We start from the raw sequence: 16863 nt of genomic DNA, 5'->3' as shown, positions 1-16863 counted from the left end.
GAATCACAATCGTCCATTAGGTTACAACATCTTTCACTACTAAAAAATCGGCAAAAATCGACGGAAAAACCGACAGGTTCCGTCGGTTTTTTGATAATTTTTTTAAATCTTTTTTTTTTCAAGAAAACCAACGGACTGTGTCGGTTATATAATTATTTTTTATATTATTTTCTAAAATAAACAGACGGACTCCATCGTTTTTTTATTTTTTAATATTTTTATTAAAAACCCGATGGAGTACGTCGTTTTTTTTTAACATAACCGACGGACTCCGTCGGTTTTAAAATAAACAGACGGACTCCATCGTTTTTTTATTTTTTAATATTTTTATTAAAAACCCGATGGAGTACGCCGTTTTTTTTTTAACATAACCGACGGACTCCGTCGGTTTTTTGATAATTTTTTTATATCTTTTTTTTTTCAAGAAAACGAACGGACTGTGTCGGTTATATAATTATTTTTTATATTATTTTCTAAAATAAACAGACGGACTCCATCGTTTTTTTATTTTTTAATATTTTTATTAAAAAACCGATGGAGTACGTCGTTTTTTTTTTAACATAACCGACGGACTCCGTCGGTTTTAACCGACGCAGTCCGTCAGTTTTCGAAAAGCGACGTAACATAAACCGACGGACCGTTTGAGTTGATTTTCCGTTGTTTTTGGTCGTCAATTTTTGCTTGTTTTTTAGTAGTGTTTGAAGCTGGGAAATCATAATAATAAGGACGGTTACAACATCTTGAAGACCTTATAATGGCCTCCTTCTCCTATTATGGATATAAGTAGAGTTTAATTTAATAATAGATGTTCACACATACAATGCTATTCCTAGGGTATTTTTTTTAAAAGAAGACCAATAATATCTAAGATCAAATTCTGGGAAATTAACAATGATTATTTTGAAAAGTGTTTTCCTCAATTATAATAACAAAGAGTGATGATTACATATTATCAACTAAGAAAATAATATAAAAAAAAAAAGATCAATATTGTAGTTATTTTTCCGCGCATAGCGAGAGCTTAGTGCACCGAGCTGTCTTTTTTAAATATCGTAGTTACCATTCTCTAATAGTTGATTGGGAGATATTTTAGTTTTTTTCTTTTTGTTTCTAGCTAAGAAGTTCTTTTATGGAAAAATGTGGACTTTATCAATGTTTTTTATGCTTTAAAACAAGTGTCCACTTGTCAAGTAAAAAGACACTCACATAAGTAATGTCGGTTATATGACTTCACAAAATAAATTTCTCAATAAATACCACTATTTTTCACTCTAATATTTCTACCATATAGAAGCATGAGTTTGTAGAGGATCGTCGTCATGCTGTTTCACCATAAGGTTATTTTTGATATTCTATGATATTTGTGCTTTATTGTGGTTGTACATGCAGGTTTCATATACATACCTTTCAAAGAAGTACAGCACAATTCCATTTGCAAATGTGGGCCCAACTAATTTTTTTACTTTACACGTATCAATTGGTAGCCTCTGTTTTGCTGATGTTGATATTTAGTGGGCGTTTAGCTATAAAAATTATTCATTTTTTTTCAGAATTTTTTTTTACTTTCAATGTTTAGCTATAAAAATTATTCATTTTTTTTTTGAATTGTACTCCGAAATATTAAAAACAAAAAAAAATTATTTTTCAAAAAATTTCAACTTTTTTCACCTTTTTATACTACATTTCATCAAAAATTATAATTTCAAAAACTATGGCCAAACACAACTCCAACTTCAAAAATTCTAAAAAAAGTGAAAAAGTTTTTGGTATTTATGACCAAACGGGCCCTTAAATACACAGTCTAAGTTAGTGAATATTTGTAGATCTCAATTGTTTATCCGAACATAATGTTTTCCAACACGTGATTTTAAGTAAAATTCAATAGTAATGAGTCTATATTTTCAATATTTATCCTATTTAGCCTATTTTTATACACTTTAATTTTTTTAAAAAAGATAAGAATTTTTTAATTTGTGATTAAAAAAAGATAAGAATTTCTTAATTTGTGAATATAATTTCTAATATTCTTATGCTTAGAAATTGATTGAGGATGAGTGAATTAAAGTGAAGTTTTAAAACTCCATTTCTTGGATTCTTAAAAGCTCAGAAAATCGCAAAAAATAGTTTTATGATAAATAGTCATTCAATGTAATAACTCACTATAATGAGAGAAACTCCTTTTAAACTTTATTTTTCAGTTAATACTTATGACTAACAAAATTATGATATTTTTCTTATAACAAAATACTTATCCTCCAATATTTAGCAGTGTTATTGAGCCCGTGCACTGCACGGGTTATCCTTACATAGAAGCACGGGTTTGAAGCAGGATCGTCGACATCATTCCAAGGGCATTTCTATCCTGCTTGCTGATGAGGGGCAAAATTGACATTTCAGATTTTTTTGGTTAAAAGACGTTGTACGTAGGTGTTATATGTGTGTACTTTTTCTTTCTTGGACAATAAAGTGCATAAGTTACTTTGCTGGAAGATGGGTTCACACTAGATTTTACGCTACACGTTGCATTTGCAGCCTTTTCAAATGACTTATCAAAAAACGTGGGTCACTCGAAAAAAATTATGTGGAAGTCTCTGTTTGCAGGTTTTACTTGTCTATCTCTCCATAGCTTTTTTAATAAATATCCTACATATTAGCTTTTAAGTATAGAGAAACGTAAGTAGGGATTCATTTTTATCAAAATTAGTTTTTTAACGAAGTAACGTCACTTAATGTTATTTTGTGATCAAATTATTTAAATGTGTTTACACTTTACAAAAATGTTTAATGTTCTAAAAAGAAATTAAGATAAATATCCAATGTACTAAGTTTCTAATTATGGAGCATGAAAATAGCCAAAATAATTTATTAGTAAATACATAATTATGACAGTTCAAGTAAAAATAAAGGATAGAAGGAGTATTTTATATCACATTTCCCATCTTATATGCCACCATATACTCATATAATTACCCTATATATGAGACATTGATTTATAATAAATACCTAGAGTTTGAACTGCATATTTCAAATTTTATAAATAATTTTTGGAGTATGAACCGTGGTAATATTGTTTCTAGAATTTTTTTTATGTAGTCCTTGTATTTCAAGTTATGCATATATGCGAAGTTTAAAGATTTTCACGTTTTAATTTAGGAGTATGATCGTTCAAATGATGTTTTCGAATTTAAAAAAAGTAATTAAAGTTTAATATGTTTTGAAATGTTAGTTAAGGTTTGATTAGCAGTTTAAAAAATGATTATTAACATATTTCTTTCAAAAATAATAAGAATAAGGTTACATTACTTGAAACAAATAGATACACTATAACACAAATTGTTGAATCTATGCTCCCAAAACTTCTAATTTTTACACGTAAATTTTAAAAAATTCATAAAATACGTTGAAAGATTCTTATGATTACATAAAGAAAAAATTATGGGAAAATGACATAGGGTACCTACTCAAGACTCTTTATTACAAAGTATATAGATAGTTTTTCTTATTTACAAAATATAACGATATTTTATGAAAGATGACGGATTTTCATATATTTTTCATTTTTTTTTAATTTTTTTCAGAAAATATGTTTTTTAAAAAAAATTAAAAAAAATATTTTAAACTTTTTTTTTTTTAATTTTTTAAATATTTTTGTAAGAATTTATTTTTTTAGACAATTATTATTTATTTTTGCTCAAAGGCTTAAAAAATTATATGAAATTTTTGTGCATGAAAGCTGTATGAAAAATGTATGAAATGTGTATGTGTGAGCGAAAGTTTTAATATAATTTTCATACACAAAATTATGAGCGAAAACTTTAAGCCTTGAATATTGTATGAAAGTTGTTACAATGTTGTTGTAGTTGTATTAATTTTTCAGAAACCTAATATGAACTTTATATACGATAAATGTGAATGAAATTCTAAGTCTTGAGCGAGATATACACATTTCATACCATTCTCATACATAAAATTTTGAGCGTAATGTTTAAGCCTTGATCAAGATATACACATTTAATACGTTTTTCATACACAAAATTTGAGCGAACTTATTAAGCGTTGAGCAAAATATACACATTTCATACACAAAAATTTGAGCGATTATTTTAAGTCTTGAATGTTGTATCAAAGTTGTAACGTCAGCGAAATTTTAATCCTTGTCCGACATACAAATTTCATACACACAATTTTGAGCGGATTCTTTAAGCCTTGAACGAGATATACACATTTCAACATTTTTCATACCGTTTTCATACACTAAATTTTGAACGACCTTTTTAAGCCTTGAGTGAGATATACACATTTAATACAACTTTGATATATAAATTTTTGAGCGGAATTTTTTTTTAAAAATAAAAATAAAAAACAAATAATTTTAAAAAAATAAAAAATTTAAATTTTTTTTTTTTCAAAAAATCATGTTTTGTATAAAGTTTGTAATGTTATATTTTGTAAATAGAAAACTATCGTTACGTTTCGTAAATATTTCTCCTTAATATATATATATATATATATATATATATATATATATATATATATATATATATATATATATATATATATATGTACTTTACCCTTTACAATATATGTTGGGCCCGTGCTGACACGGGCTTCGATATCTAGTAACGATTCTAAATGTTAGAATATATATACGAGTAATTCCGAGGCATTAATTTTTGGAGGTATACATTTAGAGATAATATAAACACTATTTTAAACTATGCGAAACTTACCAAATAACAACTTGAAATTCTCATTTAGCATGTTGTAACTTGAAGTTTAATACGGCCTTGAGTTTAGATAAAACTAATCTGCTATTCTAATTACTAGGGGTGTTCACCGATTAAATAAATCGACATTTACTTGGGTTGGATTTGGTTTGGTTTTAAATTTTTAAAAACCGATGGTATTTGATTTGGTTATGGTTTTACTAAAAGCAAACCGAAGAAAAAACCGAACTGAACCGAACCGAACCGACAAATTTTATAAATACTTTTTATAATTATATATATACAAGATATTAATTTTATAAATACTTTAAATAATTTATATACATTTTAGCAAAATTTTATTTATCTCTAATAGAATAATGAACTTTATACCTTAAGCCCATTTTAAAAAGAAATCCAAGAATTCAAACTCATTTATTCAAAGAACCAACTATGAGAGTTACCTAGATTTATTTTTTGTATTTCTTATAAACTTTTTTTTCACTTAATTAAATTATAAATTCTAAGACATTTTTTCCATAATGCAAGAAAACTATAACCACCACAATAAAAGGATAATAACGAATTATAAGTTGGAAAAAGATAGAAAATTCTCTCCTAATTGTAGGAAAAACATGAAAGAGAGAAATACCGTTAGTTTCTAAAAATCGAAAAATCGACCCAAACTGACTACAACCAAATCGATGGATATGTATTATATTTGGTTTGGTTTGGTTTTAATAATTTTAAAAATCGACTAGATTGGTTTGGTTTTGGTTTTAACCCAAAACCGACCCATGAACACAACCACAAAGTAGTATTCCATTAGCTCAATGTCCCACATCGGCGGAAAAACACTAATAGAACTGATTAATAATAGCCAACACATTTTTTTAACCCAAAACCGACCCCTGAACACAACCACAAAGTAGTATTCCATTAGCTCAATGTCCCACATCGGCGGAAAAACACTAATAGAACTGATTAATAATAGCCAACACATTTTTCTTGAATGCCGGGCTTGGTAGCGCAAGCTTGTCACCCAAGTGGGGGGGGGGGGCAATTAGGTGATGGAACAACCATGGTACACACAGTGACAGAGCTAGAATTTTCGCCGAGGAGGTTCAAAATATAAAAAAGTAAACATACGAAAAAGTCTAAGGGGGTTCAACATCTACTATATATATAGAAACATAAAAAATAATTTTAACCTTATAAAAACAGTGTTTTTTTCTGCCAAGGGGGTTCATAGTGTGGCTCCGCCACTGGGTGCACAGCCCTCGGTTATCGATGCTTGGCAAGGTTTGGACGAAAATGTGTAGTTGGCTTGTGCTGAAGGAATGAGTAAAAATCATTGTTGTGCCTGCCTAAGTGGCACCAGCAATACATCCTTGGCTTATCAGCAGCTCTCTTTCCCCACTTGTCAAAGAAACATGTTTCGTCCAAAGCCACCGTTGAATGTGTGTCGGGTAGCCGTTGTTGAACCATCACCTCTTTTTTAAGCACAACGTGGCAGGTAGAATCACGTGTTTACATTCCCTTCAAGAAATTTTAACTCTTATAATAAGTTTGAGCCAAAAAGTACGACGAAGGGAAGTTTAGCAATTCATTAAAGGGTAAAACAGTAATTCGATCTTTCTTAGTTTCCAGAAAAACAGATACTGAATGCGTGGAACAAATACGTGCACTGTAAATAAACATAGATATTGAAACTCTATTCTATCCCACCTCACCGTACATGGCTTCTCCTCCAAAAAAAATTGTTTTTTGCTACCTTCCTTGGAGAAGCTTCCGAATTTGCAGTTTATGATACAGCCCTCGAATCTTTTCCCATTTTGCATAAAAATAGCAGTGTTGCTTCAAATGACGGTAAAAATTTATGCACATCGAGTGTTTACATTAAATCAATAAATGTATATCATGTGCTGAAATATATACCAACTATCACTTAATCATGATTAAGTAATGTTCACTATACAGATAGAAACTAAGCAAAATTCAAGAAATTACAGATAGAAATTTCTTGAACGGCTGTGCCAAAAAAAGATGATAGTTCAACAATGGATACCCGACACGAGGTGATAGATTAGAGTTTGAATATTTGTTATATTTACAGTGCACTTACTTGTTACACGCATTCAGTACACATGTTTTTTCTGGAAACTAAGAAAGATCAAATCACTGATTTAACCTTTAATGAAATAATAATTGCTAAACTACCCTTCGTCGCACCTTTTGGCTCACACTTATTATAGCGTTAAAAATAAACATTAAAGAATTAAAAAAGAAATTAACTTTGAAGCTCAAAATTCGCCAGCAATAGAAAGCATTCCCTAGCCCCTAATCTATTGTTAAGGTATGATGTGGAATCAGAAGAAGCTCACTAGTTCATGTTCTATTATCACCATTTGCATTATCAAATTTGTAATTTCCAGTTAGAAACTGTGATAAATCCCTTCTTTCTTGTCTAAGGATCTCAACTTTTAATCATGCCTTTAATCTACCCTTGCCTTCATTGTTAATATCATTCATACCTTGGACAAAATAGAAGTAAGAATAAAAATATAAATGGTTTCATAATCAACTACAGTTTTTTACTATAAAGCACAACCAAACTAGATTGAATATGTGCAAAATATACAAGTCAAATCCTCAAGTGTGCCACATAATGTCATACGGAAGTACAACCTTTGAAGATCTTCACACTGCTCTCTACCAAAAGAACTGGAACTCTACAAATCTAATGATGTAAAGATTACACGCAACGGAATTATTGCCTCTTTCAGATAAATCAAAATACAAATTTTGAAGGGAAAAAATCAAATAGGCCAGAGAGACACTGTCAGTAAAGCAGAACAACTCTCTCATACACTGCCAGAAATAATAACAGAAAGGGAAAAAAATAAAAGAATTTGGAAACAGTTTGCTCACATCCCTACTTCCTGTTTCCTACTTTTCGCTTAATTTCAGTTGGCATGGCGAGCCTCCCATTCCGCTGAGGTGTGGTGCCAATTCCATTTGTCTTTCGTGATGGTGAAGGCCCAACTTTGTGAACCATGTTCCTGCCACAATCATTTGAATGAAATGAGCCCGAATAGAGTAGAATAGATATGGAGGATTCTTATAACTATTATGTTACTCTTGGAAGTGCAAAATAAATCACAAAACAAGGTGAATAAGAGATTACCTTGTTTCTGGGCTCTTTGCATGCTTTGGATTTGGTCTCGGGATCTTTGACTCATTCCCATTGGTGAAACTGTTTAGTTTGGAATTATTGAATTGCCAAAGCAAATCTGGCTCAGACGAATCACTGGTCGTGGCATCAAATTCTTCCAGATCATCAGCAGGAGTAATGTCAAAGTGGTCACTCAATGTGAAAAGATTACTTGATTTTTCTTGGCATAATTTAGATGATTCTGAAAGATATTTCTGAGCAAAAGCATCCGACATGCCATTATCTGATTCCCAATATCCAAAGGGCTTCCCCACTCCATGGATAGAGTCCTGCTTGTTCACCATGACTTTGTCTACCCACTCACCGGTGCCCATGTAGTTTTCACAAGGACTGTTGACTGGTGGCCACGACGGGGAGTTTCCTAGTAACTCATCAAGATCAACGCTTGGCCTCTTTTGTCTGAATGCAGAGTTACTAGATATCTGCACATTAGTAGATGTCAAAGCAAAGTCTTGCAGATGACATTCGCATGCATCAAAATGGATGCTCGTTAAAAGCTTCATTAATGGTAACTTGTGCTCTAGTTTTGGTATAAACCTATTCAAGTCTCGTGCTCTTCCAAGTATTGCCTCACCTATTTATATTTTGAGTTAAAACACCACTAAACACTACTCCCTCCGTCCCAATTTATGTGGCACCGTTTGACTAGGCGCAAAGTTTAAGAAAGAAAGGAAAGACTTTTGAAATTTGTGGTCTAAAACAAACTTTAAACATTTGTGTGGCTATAAACCATTTCATTAAGGGTAAAAGAGGAATTTTAAAGTTAAGTTGTTTCTTATTATAGAAATGTGACATTCTTTTCAAGAAAGAATAAAAAGGAAAGTACCACATAAATTGGGACGGAGGGAGTAATAGACTTCGATAAATTATTCTTCTATTAACGAGTTTGCAACAACAACATACCCAGTGTAATCTTATTAACGAGTTTGCATTGTGCTATAAATAATTGCACTTAGAGAGATGACCAAGTCGAGAGAGTCTACCTCAATGTTGCCTACATCGTCCATTGGTCTCCTCTGGACATTTGAATCGGCAAGCATTTCTCTTTTCTGTGGATTAGATTGAAACGGTGATGATGGCTGCATACTGCATGGACTGCTCATTACCTTATGCTGCATGGGGACCGACTCTTCTTTTTTTGCTAGGGCTGCTTTCAGAGTTGCAATCTGATAAAACAAAGATATCAAGCCTTGAGAACAAACCAATATATACTAGGAATAAAAAGCAATTAAAAGGGTAAAAGAAAAAAAGAAAAGAAAAAGTGAATACCTGTTCTTTGAGCTCTTTGACATCTGTAGAGTCTTTATTTACACGTGCAGCGCCTAGTTCAACAGTAGAAACACGTTCTGCAAATTTAAGTGTGCTAATTGTTTCTCCTACTGCTTCAGATTCGGGGCTTATGTGAACAAACATCAAAGTTTTGGCTTGCCCTCCTACAAGAAAGTCACAACCCAAAAACCAATCTTTACTAGACCAGAAAGAAAAGAGTCGCAAGAACAATCGAGCTTCATCATTTAGCTTATATCCTACCTAGTGAGTCTTGCAGAAGCTGTGTAAGTTTGCTGTTACGGTATGGGACATGTGCATTCTTTTGGGCAAGAGCAGCGATAACATCACCCAAAGCTGAAAGAGACTTGTTAATGTGCTGGGCCTCTTTTAGTCTGTCTCCCGTTACTTCAGATTTGTTCACTCTCTCACTTCCTGCAAGATCAACCAAATGCATACAACCACGAAGAATAGCTCCAGAAGCCAAATCTCGTCCCTGAACATGAACAGTTAGGCAACTGCACATTCAAAACCAGACAGAGTTAGCATCTCCACTACAAGTTTCTTACAAAGCACTAGAAACTAGAAAATACATAAGAGAAATTAAAGGATTCTACATTCCAACCTGTGGGAGCGGCTACTGCGGTCATTGAGCGCTGTTGCACCCACTGAACGATTCTTTTGCCCTAGATTCATCAGATCAATCACGTCACAAGTTGAAGTTACATGAACCAAGCTTGCATCTGGTACACTTAGTCCTTGACAAGCATTACGGATTTCCAATGTAATTTTAGGTCAAGGAATGCAGGAAGTTTAAGCACAATGGGTTAAAAATGAACGTTGTGTAATGAGATCACATAGCTTAAAGTTACTTAAAAAGTTTTAAATAGAAGAATGTGACACGATATTGAGAAGGATATCTTTTGTTAACACCATCAGAAACTAGGAGATCCCTAACTTGCTCATTGTATATCTCCATCATCTGTACAGACACATCATAGTGGACAGTATCCTTTCTTTGTTCTGCAAGAAGGAACAGATCACCTAAAGCCCTGTAGTTTACTCCTTGACTTTGTTCAGTGATATTCTTAGGTCCAGTCTGAATACAACAAAAGAGCTTCTTAGCACATACAACAGAGAGTATGATTTTACTTAACATGGAAATACTTTTCTTTAACTAACCATTGTGTAGGTTTTTCCTGATCCTGTTTGGCCATAAGCAAATATGCAGACATTATAGCCATCAAGAACTGATCTTATCAGTGGTTGTGTGTCAGAAAATACCTCGCCTGCCAAAAAAGTAAGAAGTGGAAACCACTGAAGAAGGCTGAGGGATAACAGAATTAAAAGTATAGATGCCAATCTTTTTACCAATAATTACAGACACGCATTCTGTGCTCTTTTATGTTTGACATTTACCTTGAGTTGCGCCAGATCCAAATACTTTATTGAAGTTGAAAGATTTTCGCCCTTTGCCATTCTTTGATGGAATACTAATTGTAATGGTGCCATCTTCTATGTGATCCACAGAAGTACCACAATTAGATTGCCCGGGCAAAAAGGGTCTTACTCGACAGTAAACCCTTATGCTTCCTAATAGAGCAAAAACAGACAGCCTTCAGTTCAAAGGTTGAACGAGAGATGAAGAAAGACACGAAAGAGGTGGTCTAACACATAAGAATGGTACCTTTAAGGTCCTGAACTTGATTATAAAGCTTGCGATTTTCTTCAAGAACTCTATGATAACCAGAAGCTGCATGAGCTAGGCCATTTATGTGCATGCCTATAATGCAAGATATAATTAGGTGGAAACAAACTCAATCTCAAGGAATCCACATAAACCTAGGGGATCCCCACACCACACAACCCAAAAAAATAAAGAATTGTGCAATACTCCTACCAATATTATGCATTTCCTCATGAAACTTCATCTGCATGAACTGCATACCCGCTTTGGTAGTCAAAAGAGTTTGCTTCAGGTTCTACAATAGGACAGTAAAGCTCATTAGAATATAGGGGAGAAATTAAATTTTTCATTTGAGGGTCTAATCGTGCCTGGCGATCTTCAATCCTTACCTTAATGTCTCTTTGTTGTTGGTCAACAATGGTGTATTGCTTCACGTATCTTCTTTCAAGTTCTTCATCCGGCAAGAAGTCCACTTTCTTCTGTAGGGTCACGTTTCTCTGGTCAACCTAATTGAGAAGGAAGAAAAAATTGCAAGTATGAGGGATCATGTCTTGTGACACAAAATTATACTTTTCTAATTAAAACAGGTGGATATTGTCCTTCAGCAAGATCTGCAAAATTAGATACATCACCTTTATGCTATCAGAAGTGTGTCTCACGAGGGATTTGTTACCACAAGAATCAGTTGAATTATCTGTAGTTGCTTTACTCTGATGGAAGGAAGTTTCATGGTGTGTCAGAGCATAGACTGATGCATGCAAATAACATCAAAAAAGTACAGAAAGTGCTCCACTTTTTTTTTTTTGTGTGTGTGTGTGTCTAAAGTAGATATTATAAGAAGGAATCAAACTCCAAAAAATGAATAATCTTGTAATTGAGAAGATAGATGAATATTGATAAACCTACCAGTTCTATTTTGCTTGCAACACGATGCTCAAATTCTTGAACAACCTTATTTAACACTGACTCCACAAGCTGTAGCATGCAGAACGAGTTTAGAATAAACGGCATACCAAATAAAATCACAGATAATAGGTAATAACTCGCCCGCAGCTTACAGTGGTAAACTGCAGGAGTCTACAAAAAGTTGTACCACAACATGCATATCATAGTTTAGGTCAAACAAAGATTTCATATCTTTAAAGTAAATGATTGTGGAAATTGTTTATCTAGTTCAGACAATGTGTAGTTTTATGTTAGCGGAAACAATTCTGGTGCAGGACTTGACTGTCATGAGTTGTTATCACAATACCAGATACAAAGAATTTTAAAGTCATCGGAGAGGACATCAACCACATCTGAAGAGCTAATCGTGTACATTGCTTTAAATGCAGAAGGTCAATATTTCTGGTGACGAGGAATCAAAAGATACTAAACTTGTGAGTTAAAAAAAATACACACAATTTACAGTAAAATCAAGAATGAAAGAACTCAATATTTTCAGATGTCAAGCTAACAAGGAAAAGCCTGAGTGACAAGGCTGGGGTTCCAAGGACTACAAGGTTCAGAGTTATATTCTACCAGACACCAAGTCTCCAATTTCCCCCACAGAGAATAATTAATTCCATAATCAACTCAAAAAGAAAATTCAGTGTCAGGAAATAACATTTCATGAGAAATAAAACCTCAGGCTAACATGTTAAACAATTTCCTGCTAGTCTAAGTCCACTTGATCGCTTTTCTACTAGTCTAAGTTTATTTACGCCTGCTTGACACACCCTACTTCAGCTGAAGAGATTGAACAAGTGAAAGTAATTTGAAGAAAAATGTAGGAGCAAGAAGATTGAGGCTTGAGTAGAATTGCTTCCACATTACACCACAAAATCTAAAAAGGAAAGTTTGCCAGACTTAATGAATTTCAACTTACATTAGGAACCTCTTCTGGCTTTTTATCAGTCAGAATTGCACGAACAAGCATGCTCAAGGAAGAGCTGGACTGTAAAGAGAAGATTTGATTAATCAATCGTCCATTGAATTCATTATTCTCAATGCATGTAAAGCTTAGTCAAGCAGAGGTTACCTACCGTATTGTTATTTCCAGCTTCAATGCATGCACCATTTATAGGTTTCTCATACATCCTTGACAATGAATTTGTGAATGGCTCAGAATTTTTCCGCACAATTTGTTTCACAGATGCATTTGATTTTATATTTCCACCAAATTTCCAGACTCCGGTACCACCTTCTTGCTTCCAATCACTGTAGGATTTAAGTCCCAAAACACAATTCACAATTCTTGATGATTTTCCTCCCTGATAATTGTCAAGATTTCAGCTCTATCATTCAATAACTCCATATTTTTATAGAAATTCCAGTGACAGTCATTAGAATACCTATATAACAACATTACACTAGGCTGAATTTACTAAGATTTTAGACTACTTGGACCCCATCAAATGCACTAAAAACTTACCTGCTCCAGATCAGATGCCTCAAACAAAGGAATCCCCAATTCTTGCACAGCAACTAAAAAGTTCCTGATATTCTCAAAGTACTGGTATGCAGACAGGGCTGCTCCATCTGAGTTAATTGCAGAATCACATGAACTTTCAACAACCTACAGTAGTTGATCAATAATAAATGTCAATCTCCAAAGGGAAAAACAACAATTCAAGAATCTTTTTTAACTTGCAATTTTCCTTTTGATCAATCTCCAACTAGTATCGGATTGAGGGATAGTTGATTGATTGGTCGATTTCCTTTATTACGATTCGGGGTGGATTGAAATTACCTTGGGGACAGCTCCAGGCTGAATTTTATTGAGTACATTGCAAAGGATCATTCCACTCCTTAAACCAAGCCTAAACTCTTCCTCAGAAGGTTCAGCTGGCAAATTTTTAGCTCCCACAATTCCAACTATCTTTCTTATCCATGCTGCTGCTTCATACCTATTTTTTGCTACACAACTCAAAACATAGATTCATCAGATCACTCAAACATCACTAATTTGGAAAATGGTACTTCAATTTCATGAACATGCTAGTAAAAAATGGATCTTTATAGCCTAATCACTGATGATCAACCAACAAAATAAAGCACACAAAAACATGAAAAAAAAATAAAAAAAATCAGTTACCAGCTTCCTCTGCTTTACGGGCATCCACCAAATCAAGATTTCTTGATCTGCTGTTGTCCCCATGCTGCTGAAGAACATCTTCTACCACAGACAATGCTCCATAGGCAGCCATTTTTTTTAGTTTAAACAGCTTAAAAAAACCACCTTTTCTTGATATAATAATGAATTCCTAAACATCAAAATTCTCAAAGTTTCCTAAGAATGAGGGGTCAGACATCAAAATTCCCAAAAACCAACAAAACCCCAAGTAGTAAATTGTTTGAAAGAATCCAAGATTGAGGGTTATAAGATCTAACTGATTGAAAAAAGGTATAATAAAGCTCAAAGAGGATAGATAGACAGGTAAATAAAGGTACAATTTTCTTCTGTAATCTTCTTCTTCTTCTTCTTGTACTTGTACCCTAGTTAACAAAATACAATTACATACACTACAAAGTAATAGTAGTAGTGTTGTGTTAAAAAGACTTCAGTGCTGGCTTTGCTTGATTCGTTTTTCTTTTTTCTTGCCCACACCTCAAATACGAAATGCAAGAAAAGCGCTTTATTTTTGCTTTATACAACACCAAATAAAACTGCTGCTTTGAATTTTTTGTAGAATTTTAGAGCCACGTAGTTCCGAGCCTCATACCGAACCTAAATTTGAACCCGAAGCAGCCCTCTTTTTCTCCGTTGCCTTCTAAAATGGGTACTATTTTATTTCTGTCCTTAAACAGCGCGTTGTATGACTCTTTCGTCGAGCAGGTGGTTAAATTTGTGAATCAATTAAGAGATAAAAGTTGAATTTAATTTTTAAGTAAAAATGTATTAACTACATATTTTTATTATATAAATACATAATTACAGTTGAAAGCATTAAGGGGTTGTTCTTGTTGATTCATGTAGTACTTGTTATGCGAAAAAATATAATGCATGAATGTCTAAAGGGATTGTAATGGTGGTGATTAATAATAAAGAAATTTTTATACATGAATTAATTACTTTAAAAGATATTTTTGTCTTTAAATAGTATTCGTGTATTGTTAATACATGTATTATATTTTCATTATCTATCTACACGGCATTAAAAAGTACTAGATTCTCGTAATTTAATTGGGCATTATTTAATAACCGAAAATCAAATGTCATATTATGTATGGCGATTATGTTTTTTAGGGTCAACCAAATATCATATGTGGCGTTTATTATTTCTTATATGACCAACCACACATTGTACTATTTTAGGTGAAAATTTATGCTAGAACTGATTGTACCAATACACTTATGACCCCCTAAGTTTGTCGCACCTAACACCTTTTATCAAAATTGTTGATCCTTCCATGCTTATTGAAATTGCTAAATTTGAACTAGTCACACTTTAGTTTAAATTGTGACTTCTTAACAATTAAACTGCTTTCGCAAGACAGTCTCAGGGTTAAAAGATTACTATTTTTCCACTGAAAAAAGTCAGTGACTATATTCTCACGGAATGTCGGTGGGAAAAAACTAAATAGTAATGTTTTCACACGGAAAAATTATGAAGTTTCTCAACCTTTCAATGGGAACCTGTTTATCACTATATGTTTTCCCAGTGAGCTGGTTCGGTGAGAATGAGGTGGAAAAATCATGTTTTATAGCATAAACTTAATGTCAGTGAGAAAAAATTCTATTGCTAGTAGTGTCTCTCGATATGCTTTAAACAAAAACACCTATTAAATTCAAATACAGTTGTAACTAGATTAGATTTAAGAATTTTAGCATGGAGGTTACAAGTTTAGTTTTCTATAAGTAATTAATAAAAATAATAGTCTTGCTTATTGGCACAAATAAATAAACTGAATTTGGTATGACAACAATAAAAGGTGCATCATGTGATGTCAAAAGTTATTTAAGGGAAAGGAATGTTTATTGAGTAGGGATGGTGATTTGTTGGGCTCCTCCATTTTCATTAGATTCGTACCGCAATGTAAAGAATCCAATGTGGTAATAGAGAAGGCAAAAGAAGAAAAGATTAAGGATGTGTTTGGCGGAAAATTGAAAAGATTTCCTCCTGAAGGAAAATTTTTACACGAAAAATATTTTCTAATGTTTGTTAAAAGAAATAGAACACATTGTCCCACTAGAATATGTACTTCATAATTTATGCAAACGCTATGAGGGTGGAGGTGTGGCGTGTAGAGATGGAGTGGGGTGAGTTGGTGTTGGGGAAGTGGGGTGGAACTTGTTTTATCTGTTTAAACTAAGAAAGTCATTTTTTTTTTATTTTTCAGAAATTTCTTTTTTTTTTAATATTTTTAAAATTTTTTGACCAATCAAACATGAGAAAATTGAGCTAGACCAAACACATTCTAAATTAAATTCCAAAAAGTTAGAAATAGAACTTTTTGTTACACAAGTATGACAGGAATGGGTCTTTTTAGTTTTCTAGAGCATCAAGTAACAGCTACATTTTCAAAAGTGTTGATTGTTAAATATTGTTGTTCCCTTTTCTCTCAATAATTATTTAATTCAATTCTACAAAGAAAAGAAAAAGGAAGTGTTATAAACTGTAAGTACATGCATGTTTATATTATAAATGGAGTAATAAATTGTTCTATTTGAAAATTCAAAAATTGGCAGCTATTGCAATTTGCAAACAGAAAACGATGAATATGTCACCTTCAAAACAACTTAATATCACTGATTATTAGCCACCAAAGACCTAAATATATACAACTGCAGTAGTTGAGAATTTGTTCCCCCCAAACTACATTCAAAAAGGATTTCAAAGTTCTGGTACTATTCTAAGTCAAGCATAAGCCTTTGATTATTGCAACAGTTATATATTCAACTACTTTCCTATACAAAGGAATGGCTAGATTTAATACTCTGTGTAAATTTGGATCACATTCTTATTCATCTAACTATAGATTTACTT

At 32.7% G+C, this 16863-nt stretch overlaps 1 protein-coding gene across 1 annotated transcript; it reads right to left on the bottom strand.

Moving 5' to 3' along the window:
- Positions 1 to 7270: 7270 nt before the first annotated feature.
- LOC132610165 (kinesin-like protein KIN-14I) lies at positions 7271 to 14529 on the bottom strand. The gene is made up of 19 exons (XM_060324453.1): positions 13971 to 14529; positions 13626 to 13792; positions 13308 to 13451; positions 12919 to 13146; positions 12762 to 12830; positions 11801 to 11869; positions 11527 to 11604; positions 11284 to 11400; positions 11108 to 11189; positions 10895 to 10990; positions 10627 to 10800; positions 10390 to 10496; positions 10128 to 10306; positions 9833 to 9991; positions 9472 to 9725; positions 9211 to 9374; positions 8925 to 9107; positions 7894 to 8363; positions 7271 to 7768 (listed from the first exon to the last, which is right to left on the bottom strand). Exons 1-19 carry the CDS (start codon positions 14080 to 14082, stop codon positions 7642 to 7644), a joined length of 2979 nt encoding a protein of 992 aa, XP_060180436.1. The 5' UTR covers positions 14083 to 14529; the 3' UTR covers positions 7271 to 7641.
- Between the last annotated feature and the right edge of the window lie 2334 nt (positions 14530 to 16863).

Source organism: Lycium barbarum, chromosome 9, assembly GCF_019175385.1.
Source record: "Lycium barbarum isolate Lr01 chromosome 9, ASM1917538v2, whole genome shotgun sequence".
NCBI classification, from domain to species: Eukaryota; Viridiplantae; Streptophyta; class Magnoliopsida; order Solanales; family Solanaceae; genus Lycium; species Lycium barbarum.
The sequence above is the reverse complement of the archived record's forward strand: the minus strand, read 5'-3'. Positions and strand labels throughout refer to the sequence as shown.

Bases quoted from the DNA above. Each gene is read 5' to 3' on its own strand.
- LOC132610165 (XM_060324453.1), bottom strand. From the start codon at position 14,082: ATGGCTGCCTATGGAGCATTGTCTGTGGTAGAAGATGTTCTTCAGCAG. The intron at 10,497-10,626 runs GTAAATGTCAAA...CTTTTTTGGCAG, and splicing joins TGGATCTGGCGCAACTCAAG to GCGAGGTATTTTCTGACACA. The intron at 9,726-9,832 runs GTTGGAATGTAG...TTGAATGTGCAG, and splicing joins CGCAGTAGCCGCTCCCACAG to TTGCCTAACTGTTCATGTTC.